Source organism: Leucopleurus acutus, assembly GCF_964270905.1.
Source record: "Leucopleurus acutus genome assembly, chromosome: 6".
Classification (NCBI taxonomy): Eukaryota; Metazoa; Chordata; class Mammalia; order Artiodactyla; family Delphinidae; genus Leucopleurus; species Leucopleurus acutus.
The window spans coordinates 96,173,620-96,190,173 of NC_139149.1; the positions used below are offsets into that span (position 1 = coordinate 96,173,620).

A 16,554-nucleotide genomic window follows, 5' to 3' on the forward strand; every position below is an offset into this window, starting at 1 on the left:
ATCAGCTGGCCCTTTGATTAGTTATATATAGACTCACCCACTGATTTTTATCACCGTCCTTCATACGGCAAGATGCTGCCGTTAATGGTGATAACTGTGTGATAAGCATGACTACAGAGATTTGTGTATGGGCTTCTGTTCCCTGGGCACACCAGGAGATTGGTGTTTGATCTGCGGCCACATCTGGGATTTGCGGAGCTTATCACTGCTAGTGACTACCTCAGACTTGAGGTCAGTCATGAGCTGTGTGTAGACTTTGCTGTCCATTCCTTACTGACTCTCCAATACTGTGAGAAGATGAACCTGAAAAGAGAGTGACCTGGTAGTCTCCCCTCCAAACTTTAACTCTAATTGTACAAGCTTCTGAATATGTCAGAAATTTGCTTATTTTTCATTGTGGTTTTACTCACCAAAACACATAATTAGTCAATGGTGTGATACTAACAAGCATGTTTTTTTCTCTTATTTCATAAATTAGGTCTACATATTTTGTGCAAATTTTGTGTATTAATCTATATACAGTCTAAATTGAAATTGCTTCATACATGGGTTGTATGTGTATGTGTGTGAAATTTGAGGGAGCTGGGAAATGTTCTTACTTTAAGAAAATCTTTTTCTACTCCTCCTTATTCTCCCTGACAATATTTTTGTTTTGTTTTGTTTCCCTATAGCTTGATTTATATGTCAGGCAGTGTGTGTTATGAAGGACAGCACCAGAAAAAACTATTGGTCTATTTTTTAGTTGTATTTTGCCAAGCTTTCGAGGAAGATCTTGAAACAAATAACTAGAGGCGATTTGAAGTGATCAGTGGGTTTTTTTATCCAGGTGATCTTTCTCAAGCCTTAGTCATTATTAATTGGGGACTGGCTTATCTTAGTCTGTACTTTGGACTATTAATCCACTGATTAGCATCAGTAATCTCAGTCTCACATATCACCAGTGCTGATTTCCTTGCTTCCAGCCTGCCATATAGCACATCACAATAAAGCCATCTTTGCAAGAATTTAATGATGCCACGAAGAGTGAATAAAGTACTAAAGTGACAAAAAAATTCATTTATGTCCTGAAAAAGCTTTTAGATATTATTTTATGACTGTATAAATTTGTTTAAAGTGGATACAAATCCACTGAACACAACTCTTAATTTCCTCCCTATTACGTCATGAGACCATGAACAAAACTCAAATAATTTTAATCCTTCTATCTATAGGATGGGCACAATAATGTCATCGTATGTTTTATGAAGAATTAATACTATTGGGAATTAGAAAATTAAAGTGTTGCATATCAATTTATAGTTAACAATTCTGACTGCTCAAAAGTTTGTGTTTTTTTTTTAATTAAACATTACTTGGTTGGGATTTTGAAACCATGTTGTTTTAATACTGACCCTTGGCTATGATTGTTATTTCTTGGCATGGGATTGGGTTTCTAGTATCTGAGTTTATAAAAGGCAAGCATTATGGGTTGTTGTTGTTTTTTTAAATCTGAGTCCTTCCTACTCTTAAGAGCTGACAACAGAATTTTGGATATGGAAAAGAACTTTGAACTTATTTTACAGATGGTAAAACAAAGACCAACAGAAATGTAGTAAAAACACCACAATGGCTGGCATAGCTTACTATTTGCAAAGGCAATATAAATATATTTCTTTCCTGTGGTCTTTTATCTACATGTTAAGCCTTCAGGTTTAATGCTCACTTGCATCTTCCTTTCCAATAAATACATTGAATGCAAACATTTATTTCATCCAATTGTCTATAGAAATGTGATATCAGGACCTAGCTCCATGACAACCCAGAGTTACAAGTTGACAAGAACAATAAAATATTGCCATAACTAAAATCTGTCTTTGATACAGATAGAGGACAATTTGCAAAAGGAGCCTAAGTTTACAAAGGCTCTAATAAAAAGAGGACCCTTTGTCTAAAAATGAAAAATTCTGTAATTAAAGCAAACAATATAGGCCAAAATAAAATTATAATATATTAAACACTACCTACTTATTTTCACGGAGACTATACTAGGAAGTAACAAAGGAACTAAATTAGCTGCTCTTGCCATACAGTTGATTTTAGGAACTGAGGACCTGTGTTCTTGATTTTTTTTCACTCTGCAAACTCCCACCTCTCACTACATGACAGGAGTGGAGTATGAAAAATGGATGGAGTGTACAAAAATCTCTAGTTGCATGGCATTAGAACAAAGGGATATCCCTAAACTGGCACATGATCAGTATCATCTAAGGCAAGAATGCTGCAAAAATTCATATCCCTGGACCTCTCTCTCTTCAATGCCAACAATGCCAACTGAAATGATTTAAATTTATATTTTTCTAAAGTTCCCCAGATTATTCTAATGATCAGCTGGAATTTTAGTAAGGATTTTTTATTTTTTTTCATGGTCAAGTAAATTTGAGAAATGATGCGTCCTTTACTATCTCTTGGAAATGTGCAGTGCTTGAATGTATATATTAATATATACTAACAGTGCCTGAACATTTTTTAAAGCTTTGAGAGTCAGTATGTACACAGCTCAACAGCTAAGAGCTCAACAGTATGGTGAAAACTATTTTACAGTAGGTTCTACCACTTACCAGCTAAGTGACCTAGGCACACATTACTTTACCTCTTATGTCTTAGTGCAGACATCTCTAAAATAGAGATAATAGTAAAAACTACTTGGAACACAATAAGGGATTCATAAAAGTTATCTGACATTTTTACTACTATTACTACTTACCTGTATTTAAGTCCAGTATTTCACAGATTTATGTAACAGCAGAATACTTTTTCTCTGAACATCTATTAACATCTTAAAGTTCATAAGCGTTCAATGAAACAGTTTAAGAAGTATTTTGTTGATGACCAAGATCATCCTTTATTCCTTTATCTGACTCGGATGGGCAGTTAATGATAAAAATCTATATATCTCAGCTTATCTTTTATTGCCTGGTCCTTTTTAAAGTTTCCAAAATTGCAGTAAATGTGGTTATTTATGGTAATTTATTAATTTGTGTTACATAAGACAATTTAAATGGAAAATGACTTATTCAAAATAATAATGATGACGCCAGTTACATATAACCAAAAATCTAAGACGGGGATCAGCACACTACAATCCATTAGCCAAATTCAGCTCACCACCTGTTTTTATAAGTACAGTTTTACTGGAAAATAGCAATGCTTATTCATTATGTATTGTGCATAGTGGCTTTCAGGCTGCAATCCAGCCCTGAGTAGTTGCTCCAGAGATTATATGACCCAAATAGGTCAAAAATATTTACTGTCTGGTTTTCTGTAGAAAAAGTTTGCCAACTTCTGATCTACGATCAAATTCTTCTTCTTCCCTTTCTACTTCCCTCAAATTGTACTTTCATGTAACCCGCATTCTTCAAAGTTACAAATTCTTTGGGTACTGTTAGGTATAGGTTTTACTTCATTTATAGGTGGTCTCGGGGATGTCTTTCCACGTGTGTAAATCTTCAAAGGCATCTAAATTTGCCTATTTTAAATGTATTATACATACTTAACAGCAGACACGTTAGGTCTCTTTGCACATTTGTCTCCAAGGCGTACGGCTTTGCTCTTTGCATTGATGTATGATAATTTAATAACTTTCCACTTACTCGGATGGAAATAGATAAGCAAAGATGATAAAAATGTCTTATATTTTGATATCCCATCTGCTCTCCTTTGACAGTGTGACAAGTAGGTATTTTTCATTTAGTGTAATATAATAGATATATTATTATATTAATAAATGAAAATATGTATATTGTCTGCTCACTTATTAAAGTTCACTAACATCTTTTCAAGTCAACTTATATAATCCATGGTTTGATTCCATTAGATGTCCTAAATGTCTCTGACATGTAGAGAGGTGATAGGTCTTGGGGGGGGGGGAGGGTGTACAAAAATGTATAAGACCATCAAGGTACGCCTAGTCTATCAAAATGAATAACACAGGTACCACTAATAGCAGATGGCATGGGCTGATTGCTCTAGGAACTCATATGAAGAAAGAAATAATTCAGTCTGAAGAGCTTAGGAGGATCCTAAGAGTGAGGATTTCAGTGCACTGAAAACATTTTAGACAAAACAGGAAAGTTGGCAAAAGTCAATGGAAAGCACATTCAGAGAAAAGTGCGTTAACCCGAGTGGCCAGAGCAGAGGCTATAGAGAAGATAAAAAGTGAGAGACAAGCGAGAGAAGAGAGTGTGGCACCCACTCACAATGTGGATGCCAGGTTCAGGAGCTTGGGGCAAAGCTTGGACCAAGTGGAAAATTACCAAATGGCTTGAGTCAGGGAAGTGACACAACCAGATTTGTGCCTGAGGGAAATACAAATAATTGTTGACAATTTTATGAAATATTTTGCATCTTTGTTCCTTCATTGAATGATTTAGTTCTGAGATATTTTTATTCCCATTTTATAAACAAGAAGGGAAGCTTCTGACTCTAATTCTAACGCTCCATTACACCTGCCCAGATTCCATGAGTATACTATGGACATTATGAAAGAAATGTGATAGAGATGGCTTATTTTTCATTTGAGTGAGCACATCCTATATTCTGGAATACCTGTTCAATTATCACTCTGAAATATTTCATGTTAAGTCTCATATCTTTCTGACGGAAATGTAGTGCACTGCTAACATGAGGGAAATTCTTTGCCTGCTCCACGTTTTACATGGCTCAATTGGCTTCACTTAAAAAACTCCCATGGCAATAAAGAAGGGTGCATCTAAGGTGCATTACTATTTATTAAAAAAAAAATTTAAAAAAAACCCTACATTCTGAATGCAGTAAGGATTGACCAGGAATATTTTTGCAAATTTAGTTATTGTTTTCATTTTAAATTTCTGCATCAGGAAAACACAAATTAAAAGCAACAACAGGGATTCCCTGGTGGCGCAGTGGTTGAGAGTCCGCCTGCCGATGCAGGGGACACGGGTTCGTGCCCCGGTCTGGGAAGATCCCACATGCCGCGGAGCGGCTGGGCCCGTGAGCCATGGCCGCTGAGCCTGCGTGTCCGGAGCCTGTGCTCCGCAACGGGAGAGGCCACAACAGTGAGAGGCCCGCATAAAGAAAAAAGGGCCTTGAAAGTGTTTTTCTGCGGCCTTAGAAATACCACAGTCATTGTAGAAACTCCCAGTGCTTACCAAATGAAGTCCTATTTCTGTATGAGGAGAGGACAGCCCAGCTCCTTGAAATGCCACTTATTTTCACTGTATGTTAAATAGGACAGAGAAAAAAATTAAAATTGTTCAGTCTAACTTTAATTTTTTCCCAACATTAAAAATAAAAGTCTGCTAAAATAGTAAACCTTTGACTGCTGAGATTTAGAAAACTTCCTTAGGGAGAAAAAGGACAATCACAGAGAATTTTCCTTTTGTTAATGAGACTCTAGGCCTTTCACATTGAAACTAGAAGATACTTTAATCAGGACTCCAAAAAATGTGAGCTCAAGTTACCCTGTTGCAAATCTGTTTTTGGCAAGACTCTGATGAAAGACTGAAGTTTCACTGCTGTAAATAAGAATCTAATTAACTATCGAAAAAATGTTGCCCAATGTCATTCTTAGTCTAAACACAATCTGAGTGCAAACATTGCTACATTTTAGAGATGCAACACAGATTGCTCTCAAAATTAAAATATATATTCTTTACAAATTTAATATCTCAAATAATTCATATTGGAAATGATTATGTGATAATTTAATCAAAATAATTTATGATCAATATACTTTTTGAGAAATACACAGCCACTGAAAATGAACAAAGGGAAATTAAAATTTAAAAAACAAAAAAAAACACTGGTCAAGTTGAAAGCTATGATGACAATGACAGTCATTTACCCAAGCTGCATAATGTACAAGCTTCTTCAAATATTACGTTATTTCCTTTTTGTCTCATAAGAATCCAATGAGGAAAATTAGAGCTCTCTTAATATTATGTTATTATTAACTCCATCTTACAAATAAGAAACCCCAGTGTCAAGTGGGTTTAAATAACCTGTCCAAGGTAATACAACAGTGTTTGATGGCAGGACTTAAGCTCCAAATGTGCCTACTCTACATTATCCAATAGCTGACTTCCATTGGGCCATTCAGCCCAGTGGAATTGGGCTGAATTCCACTGGTCCGTAGCACTAACAATTTTTATAAACAGCTACAAAGTTTTGACTGCTTCTGCTTTACTTGCACAAAAGATACACACTAAAGTCAGAAGGTTAAATCAAGAAATTACTCGAGATTTTTTCAATTACAATATTGTAATTTTTCAATTACAATATTCTTTCATATTATTGCCCATAAGCCATCCCAATATTTTTTTGTGGAATAAGGTGTAAGCTATGAATTAAGCATCAAATAATGTAGTATAAAATACAGTAGGAAATTGCTGTTTGGACTTAAAATGAAAATATTTTAATATTAGCAATTATAAAGCACTTTATTAATTTTTAATTACTCTCTAGAACATGGAAAAGAATATTACTAGTAAATGGAAAATGAAGAAAAGATTTGTTAAGTAATAATCTGACTGGCATTCCCAATACAAATGGATTTTTGTATAGGAGTGCCTATACCTCCCACCCCGCAGACCCTGAAAAGCCGCGAATTCAGTATCATCCATGCAAGGCTAGAAGGCTAGAGTTTATGGCCCTCTCTGTTATCACCTTCGCTCGGTGTTTCCTGTAGAATAGAACTGATCGTATTTGTCTATTACGTGAACTTTCACATTGTAGAATTCTCACGGTGATGTATTCTCCCCCACCCACACATGACCTTATTTTAATGCTGTTGTACATGATAGGCTTTTAACTGATATCAACAGTCTGTCCTTCACAGTGTCAACAGGAAAGTTTTGAAGTTATGCAGTTGCTCACTTTTCCCTTGTTGCATAAATGGGTAACAAATGGAACATCCTTAGCATGGAGACATACAGGCTGTACTTGAAATATTCAGTTCCTTGTCAAAGACCTTTGTACTAAAAGCAACTGTCAATCCAGAGTATCAGTGAAGAACTAGAGACTGCTGCTTTTCTAAGCTATTTCACAAGTATAGGTGTGATATCAATACTTTATCAAAATCTTTATCTTGAATCTGCTAGCCTTTGTCTACACCTTTGGGTTCTCCTTTGAAGATCTTAGAGGCAACTAAAACATCCTTTATTTTCCTCTTAAATACACACTGATATTTCTTCTTAAGTGTGCATTTGCCTACTTAAAAAAATACATCTGTGTTTGCAACTGAAGAGTGGTTTTTGCTTACCTTCTCCTTATCTATATTTTATTTTTCTCTATGCTGGTCTTCATTTTTCAGAAAAAGCTGTATTTTATTGTCATAAAACTCCTTGAAAATACTCAGATTAAAAAAATGGTTCTATATACCATTAGTTTATCAGAATAGGCAATATATAATTGTAGAGTTGCCTGTCCTTAAAACAAATGCCAAAATATATTTAAATAAATTTTTAGAAGAAAATATTTTAGAGAAAAAACATTAATATAATGTCATTGCTGTGTTGCAACTATAATGATGAGTTTTAAAGAATGAGTAAACTTTCTGTACTTGATAATAATTTTAGACTGGGTACTTCATCAACTGTTTTTGCAATATTCTTGTGTTTTACATTAGCTCAGAGTAAATGCAAACGAGTAGAAGGATTAAATTTAATAATTCTGTCTTCCATTATAATAGTACCATCAGTTATTCTTATAAATAATCAATTCATTTCAAAACTTATTTTTATAGACATCTAGATTGTCACTATTGCCATTTATTGAGGGAAGGCTAGCTATGGAGTTCATCTTAGTATACCTTATATACATTATCTTGTGTAGAATACACATTTAATAAAAATGCTGAATAAATAATTTTTAAAATTTATATCATTTCTGAATTTTAGTTTATTACCTACCTAGTTTACTGTATCTACATGGGCAAAGCTATGTGCACTCTTTACAATTGCTTGACTAAAATGTTTCTGATTTCAACAAGCATGAAGTAGTTTTTGACAGATACCCTAGAAATAATATTCCAGCATATATTATCAAAATACCAACTTCTCAGAAAGAATATCTACTACTTAACTTGTTACTCAAATGATACAATCATACACATTTGCTGACCAATGGAGGTGATTATAAAAAAAAAATCTATGCATCTGTTTTTTTATTTGCTTCAGCAGTACTGAAATTCATAAAGAAGTTCCAGCTCTATGTCCATAAATTGATTAGACTTAAAACCTCAGTGTTTCAAATATGCTCCAATCAATAGGACAGATCACTGAAGAGGTCACCACAACCCCATTAGACATACGACAATGAGGGGCATTTTAATCAGTGACACAATGGGTCTTATTTCAGATGGTTGTGAATTTTGGTTAAAATCCACTGGACCCATTGATTATTAGGTGACATCTGCCACATGCAAGTTACTGGCTACAGGACTGGAAGTGGATGTTAAATACTCTTGTACTCTGTAATTTAATGTATATTTTAATGAAGTGAACAGTGAGATTTCTGACAGACATCAGCAACTTTGAAATAGAGTCTTCCAAATTTCTCAGAGTCTGAAAGTAATGAGATTTGTTCCATAAAGCGATGAAATTTATGCCATAAATTACCTCTAAGAGAAGAGTGCTTCTTAAAGCAGAATCATTTCCTTGGTAGAGATCAGATTTTAAATAGTTGTTTAATAAGAAGTTTTTGGAAAAGCAGTCTGCGCTGTGTTCTCTCTGAAAATTTTTGCCCGTTATCAAAGAAATGGAGTGCCACGTGGATTAAAGGCCCACTATCACTTGGACAGAAGGAAAGCCATTGATATAGTTACTATGCTAAAACTTGGCACTTAGAATATATCCTATCAATAAAGATGCAGACATAGAGCATGAACTTGAGGACATGGGGAGGGGGAAGGGTAAGCTGGGACCAAGTGAGAGAGTGGCGTGTACATATATACACTACCAAATGTAAAATAGATAGCTAGTGGGAAGCAGCCACATAGCACAGGGAGATCAGCTCGGTGCTTTGTGACCACCTAGAGGGGTGGGATAGGGAGGCTGGGAGGGAGACGCAAGAGGGAGGAGATATGGGAACATATGTATATGTATAACTGATTTACTTTGTTATACAGCAGAAGCTAACACACCATTGTAAAGTAATTATACTCCAATAAAGATGTTTAAAAAAAAAAGAATATATCCTATCCATTTATGTATCCATCCATTCAATCTGCAACAATATTCACAGAGGACTTTCTAGGAATCAAGTTTTGTTTCTCAGAGTATTCAGCATGTGTTTTGTTGGACTTTGTACTTTAACTCATCCTTTAGGAAAAAGGATATGTCTAAAATCAGGGCAGGACAGGAAGAGAAATGCAGACATAGAGAACGGACGTGTGGACACAGGGTGGGAAGAGGAGGGTGGGATGAACCCGCAGATTAGGTTTGACATCAATACACTACCACGTGTAAAATGGATAGCTAGTGGGAACCTGCTGGATAGCACAGGGAGCTTAGCTCAGTGCTCTGCGATGACCTAGATGGGTGGATGGGGTCGGGGAGGGAGGTCCAGGAGGGAGGGGATATAGGTTTACATATAGCTGATTCACTTCAATGTACAGCAGAAACTAACACAACATTGTAAAGCAACTATACTCCAATAAAAAAAAAAATCAAGGCTTCTTTCTGAAAAATATGTTATAATATACTAAAATCATTTTGTTTAATAAGTAACCATTAGGGCTTCCCTGGTGACGCAGTGGTTGAGAGTAAGCCTGCCAATGCAGGGGACACGGGTTCGTGCCCCGGTCCGGGAGAATCCCACATGCCGCGGAGCGGCTGCGCCCGTGAGCCATGGCCGCTGAGCCTATGCGTCCGGAGCCTGTGGTCCACAACAGGAGAGGCCACAACAGTGAGAGGCCCACGTACCACACACACACACACACACACACACACAAAAGGTAATCATTAAACTTGACACACACTATAATATGAGGCTAGCTTTTTCTCAGACCCTTTAACAATACCTCTACATGTATTCTCATCTTAGTTATCATGGTATTTTCTAGTGCAACAAAGTCTGTAATCATCAACTGCTAGTCTAGTCAGTAGAGTGCTTGAAAATTGACTTAACTGGTGATCCACATGATGGATATTCAAGGAATTTCAAATTACCTATAGAAAGTAAGTTTATTATTCATTGCCATAATGCCGAAACCCAAATATTTATTTCATGACTCATAATCAGAAACCTTTCCCCCTCAAAGTGCCCTTTACAACATTTAAGTAAAATGCAAACATCTTATTGAATCACAATCCTGTCCATGTATGATAAACACAGGTGAAACTGCCCAGAGGTATGGTTTAACAAATAAGAAAATATAGAATATGCATAATTAATTACGTATATGTTAACAAAGATTTCTTGAGTATCTATTATGTACTAAGATATCTTCTTGGTGCCAAGAATACAGTCAAGAACAGTATACTGTAAGGAGCTTATAAACTATGGGGAAGGCAGATAAAAATAAACAAATAGAAGCAAATCAATAAGGTAATTTCATAAACTGACGAGAGCACTGAATGGGCAATGTGTTGGAGAAAGATGACGGAGGAATAGTCGTGTAAGAGCTCCCCGGAGAGAGGGCATTTGAGTTGACACCTAAATGATGAGACTTCAAGAAAAGAAAATAGGTTTGTTGCCTTTCTTTTCTTTTCTGAGTGATTTATAATGGTCATTTTAACCATTCACAATTACTCTTTATCTAGAGGCTTCTAATAAGAATTTTTCTTCAGTGTGTTTCTGACATGATTAATTCTATTAGTCCACAAATCTCGCCACCAAACCAAGTCCTATAAAACTTTATTGCAACCACCTCTGCAATCATATACTACTTTGAATAAGAGAAATAACCTGAATATTCTTTTAAATACAGTTGTGTGCTTCCAATTTTATATTTTTTGAATTATTTTTCAGAAAGCCATCACTAGCTAAGTATGCAAGTGAATTATAATAATAATGTTATATTTCTTACATATTTTATGTGCTTCCCAGTAACTCTGTGAGGCCGGTAATATTGTTATTCTTTAGTTTTATAAATTAAGAAACTAATGCACAGAAAGGCTATGTAATTTTCCCAAGATTCACAACTAAAGCATCTGAGATTCGAACTCAAGTCCTAAGGCTATAGAGAACTTGCTTTTAACCATGATACCACAGCCACTGAAACGAAGCCAACAAAATGAAAATTTTTTTTCAGTTTTTCCTAATTTAGAATTCCTTAACTTGTAAGAGTGTTGTTGTCTTAAACCTTACCAAATTAAACTAGTAAGCTGAACACTGCCATGTCCCTTGTCACTTTGAGGTTTGAATTTGTATAACAAACCTTACGGACTGTGGCCATTTCCTCCCAGGCACCCTACATGCAAAATGCCAGTAACAGCCGTCACATAAATAACAATGCCACGAGGTATTACAGTGTGGACCAAACGTCCAGCCTCTCCTCAGGTGTGGATAAGTAAGTCTCATTGTATTCAGAGTACAAGGGTGTATTTTCTATAAACATCTGGAAACTTCCTTGCAACCAGTCTCCAATAACACGTTCTAATAATCCCATGTTAACGCTTGATGACCCCATTAGATTACAAATTCTCACAAAGAACATATTTGATTGTTTTTCTGGAGTTATTCAGTCACTCTGCTAATCTAAGTTACTAGTTCTCAGTAACTTTAAATTGCGGAGCATTCTACTGTTTCCTGGGTTCTGGAATTCCAATTCTCCTAGAATTCTCAAAAGTCACAGTCAGTGGCATTGGGATTTCAGCTTCACGGTCTTCAGAAGTGAACCATAGTTTAAAGGATGTGTACTGCCATGTTTCCATTCTAATACCAAGGAGGAGGATTTGAATTCTAGTCACCTAAACCAATATTTTAGAAAGAGCCCCGTTTTATTCTATTAATTTTAAAATAAATATGTATCTAGCAGGAAACCCCCTGAACTTTACAGCTGGGACAGCATTTGAATTCGCCATGCAGGTATATTCAGTGACAGTGAGAACTACAGATAAAAGTTGTGGTTTCTGCTTAAACAGAGTCCCACGTTAGATATTCAAAAACCACTAAGCTAATGACATACAGATTCATAACAGACATATAATATTCAGATCACCTTATACAAACGTTAACAAATAATTATGTGTTAATGTTTCTATTAACATTAATAACTTCTTAACAAATAATTTGTTAATTGTTAACAAATAATTAAAAAGTAATTTTAATTATTTGTTAATGTTCGTATATATATTGAATGTTACTTTATTTTTCAAAGCTTTCACTGAAATAAAAGGCTCTGTGAGATTTCTCAAAAAAAGATTTTCCAGGTATAAAATTTTAGGATGGTGTCATTTAATCATCTTACCGACCAGATTTCTAACTGACAAAAGCCATGTACTGGTCATACTTTCACATGTTCTTCTAAAAAAAAAAATAGCTAGTAAGAATAATTTATTCTCAAGTACTTGTTCCAGTGTTCTCTGTTGCTCTAAGGATAGCTTTATTGTTTACTCTTTGGTTTTACAGGCCATATTTTCAGATTTAATCTATAGTTATCACATTGAAGAGCCTGATAAAAGGAAATTTGTAACCAGCTCAGCACTTAAGATGTAAAGATTTATTCAAAGCATCAAACCTTTCAGAGTTTTTTGCTGTAAGGTGGGAAGGGTTTTTACGGTAATGTAAATAAATGTGAAGGATTTTTACAGTAATGTTAATGTCAAAGTAGCACCCTGCTCACCCCTAGGAACTTCTGGCTGTGTAAGCAACACCTTTTTAGAAGCACGGTGGGAAGCAGGGGTGGCAGAGGAAGTCAAGCGAGGCAAGAAAACAATGATGTGCAAACTGGCCAGTTTATGAAAGAAAAGAGACTTGGCGAGGCTGGAGAGGACGGAGTGGGCTTTAGTGTGAGGTCAGTAGATTAAATCTGATAGAGTGTTTGGAGGGGCGGAGGCAGGCACACAGAAGCTTGAGATGAGAAGAAATAGGCTGTAACAGAGGCGTTCTTTCTAAAAACAACTGAATGATAACAAAAGAGGAATTAACATGTTTCTGACATGAGATTCTGGGCCAGGAAGAGAGAGACTGGTATATGAATAAAGCCAGGTTCAGGGAAGGATTGATTCGAAGTTGCCAATGGCAAGGGTGATAGTCTAATTTTTCTAATTTATGTTTCTCACTACTCAAAATCCCTTTTAAAAATCTGGCATCCTTTTATCACTAAGCCTTATAGTCTTAGGTCTCTCTCAGAGTATTTCTCAGGACTCCAGTGTATACACATCCAGCCCCCACTGATTTCAGGCAGAGGCCCCAGAGTCTTTACTAGATTATTATCTGTTATTGCTTCTCCCAGATAACTACCATGAGTGTAGCTACCAGGTTACAAGACCTGAAGGTGCCCAAGTCCCCAAGAACACGAGCCTCGTGGCAACCTAACTTCAGCCTATTACAATTTTCTATGAACTCACGTTTGCAAAAAGTTTAAAAGCTCTACAGCTCCAACGAGAGAGAGGCATGGACATATATACACTACCAAACGTAAGGTCGATAGCTAGTGGGAAGCAGCCGCCTAGCACAGGGAGATCAGCTCGGTGCTCTGTGACCGCCTGGAGGGGTGGGATAGGGAGGGTGGGAGGGAGGGAGACGCAAGAGGGAAGAGATATGGGAACATATGTATAACTGATTCACTTTGTTATAAAGCAGAAACTAACACACCATTGTAAAGCAACTATACCCCAATAAAGATGTTAAAAAAAATTTTTAAAAAAAGCACTACAGCTCCATAATAATCTATGCACTAACTAACCTAGTTAGTGAAATTCTCTTTAACAGGAAGTATCTATCCTCTATAAATCAATCATTCAGCTGCTAATGGTTATTCCTATGGATCTGGTCTGCCTGAAGAAGTGTACAACACATTGGACGATAAACTACTCAGATGGGAGTGCACAGAATAGCCATGCTTGCTATCACGTGGCAGTACCATATAGCAGTTAGGATGCCTAGATTCAAATCCTGCCCTTTCTCCTACTGCCTACAGGACCTGGGAAAGCTATTGAACCTCTCTCAGACTATTTCCTTATCTATGAGATGGAGATAATAACAAATCTTCTTTCATAGGGTTATTATGAAAAATAAGTAAGTTGATATAAGGAAATTGCTCTAGCATGATACCCAGTAGTTAATAATGTTCAAAAACATTGTTTGAGTCAGAATGGTGTTCTTCCTCAGTCTGTGATGGGAATCTAATTATCCAACTCTTTCTCAAGGACCACAGTTACTTTGAGGTAGACATCTTGCATTGGAAAATCTAGGGGCACTTTGGGATTTTTAGTGCCAAAATCAGTCCACTAGAGTTGCATAGATCAGCCCCTCCTTCAGCTAGAAGGGAAACAGCAAGAACAATCCCAGCTGTGGAAGAGCAAGGTACAGAAACAATATTAGCCACTCCCTTTTTCTCTCATGTTAGCAATAAATGCAGGCCAAGTCCTTGCTGTACTTCAGAAGGCTGTGCAAAAATACTTTGCGACTCATCAAGAACAGCGAGACACCTCTGACAATTCTGCTTGGGAATTTAAGATATCACAATGGGACTTGCAAAATAAGAGGCAGTATAGCAGCTAGAATATCCATCTCTCACGCTGTTTCCTCACTTAAAATTTCCTTCGTCAAATAATGCGTTGTGGTAACAAATCCTTTTCCTTAATTTACTGAGGTTTTCAGTGGAGGGAGCTTCAGGAAACTTCCCGCCCTTGGGATGATCCAGTAGATTTTTCTGGAATACTTAACACAACTCAACCACATGGTAAAGAGCTTAACTGTACTCTTCAATAAACTTACTGACCATGCTAAGAAATAGCAATATTTCTTCCACAGATTCTATGGCTAATTCTCTTGTTTCTACTAAATTTGAAAGTAAAATAGTTCATTGAAAGCTAGACCATCATTCTTCAAGCAGAAAGCAAAGAGAAAATTAATTTAAAAATAATTAGTTTGAAAGGCTTCCACTCTCACAGACCACCTGAGTCAAGAAACATTGCTATTACCCAAACTGTCAAGCTCATGAAGAAACAAGAGCTGGCAGGCATTATGGACAGTAGTCACTGAGATAAAGGCTGTGGACTTTAATTAACACAATTTTGAAGTGAGGCACTGTGGCACAGAATTGGAGACAGAATTTTCCAGGAACAAATGGCTTGCTTTGAGAAGTATAGACCTGTATAACTTCTGAGACCTCTAAGTTCTCATTCCAGAATTCTCAATTTCTGTTTTATGAGAAGGGAAACCTAGAAAGTATAAAGGATGAGATAGTCACAGAGTGGCCACTGCTTTAGATTATTTGTGGTATAGAAAGTTTCTAGAAAGGAAACACAAAACCCCAAATTCATCCTTGGTTGGTAAGTACTGTGAAGACAAAAATTTTCTGCTTTTTAATTTTTTTCTCTAAATTAATCACTGTTCAATTCCATTTTTAGAGTGTCTCTTAAATAGTGACTTTTTTTTTTTTTTTTTGCGGTACACGGGCCTCTCACTGTTGTGGCCTCTCCCGTTGCGGAGCACAGGCTCCGGACGTGCAGGCTCAGCGGCCATGGCTCACGGGCCCAGCCGCTCCGTGGCATGTGGGATCTTCCCGGACCAGGGCACGAACCCGTGCCCCCTGCATCAGCAGGCGGACTCTCAAACCACTGCGCCACCAGGGAAGCCCAATGGTGACTTTTTAAGTCAATCAATTTTAGTCCATTCATAAAAGCAAGGAGGCAAGATGAAAGGTATTCACTAAATCTTTCAAGAGGCAGTACCTGGATGTTTGGATCCCAAATGCAATGTCCTCTAAAATTCACATTGGAAAAAAACGCCCTTTAGAGTCTAGGTTAGCTTGAAAAGGAGTTTCTACCAAGGGTACGGAGCTCCATTTACTACTTTCTTGTTTCTCAGTAATCCTTTTCTTTCTTAGGAAATAAAATGAAAAATGGCAAAAACTTATTTCACATGCTCCAGTGTCATTCCTGTTTGCCAGAGGAAGGCAGAGCAATAAGTGCATCTGGAAACCAAACCAGGAGGTGACATATTTGTTGTCCAAAACTTCCTTTGAAAAGTAGGAACATAAGACACAAGAAGAGTCATACATGAGCACTCTGGTTGCTCATGGCAACCTGAGCTGCACATGGCAACCCACCTTTGCTTGGATGTCCAGGTGGCCTTCCATGGGGGAAGAGTGATCATACACATGGTAAATGGAGTTGATACAGTAAAGCCAGTATAAACACTGATGTTTTGTCTTCTGACAGCATATGAATGTGCAAGCATTAAGTTATAGGAGAAAAGGGGCTAATTTCAGATTTGTTCCTAGCCCTCTCCATGTGAATGGTGTCGCTGTGAGCCCAGCAATGAAGTTCACTGTGTTGTAGCAGACTGCGCAGTTCCTGAGTGTGTCAACCCAGTCTATGAACCAGAACAATGTTGTCCTGTCTGCAAAAATGGTAAGACCGTACT

General features: G+C 36.8%; 1 protein-coding gene across 1 annotated transcript in view; it reads left to right on the forward strand.

Moving 5' to 3' along the window:
• Positions 1-16,554, forward strand: part of VWC2L (von Willebrand factor C domain containing 2 like) — a gene marked incomplete at its 3' end in the record, with an annotated part of 149,257 nt that overhangs the window by 6,924 nt on the left and 125,779 nt on the right. Inside the window, exon 2 of the mRNA XM_082840652.1 lies at positions 16,412-16,541. Within this exon, the coding sequence (XP_082696778.1) occupies positions 16,412-16,541 (130 nt within the window). The remainder of the gene's footprint in view (positions 1-16,411; positions 16,542-16,554) is intronic.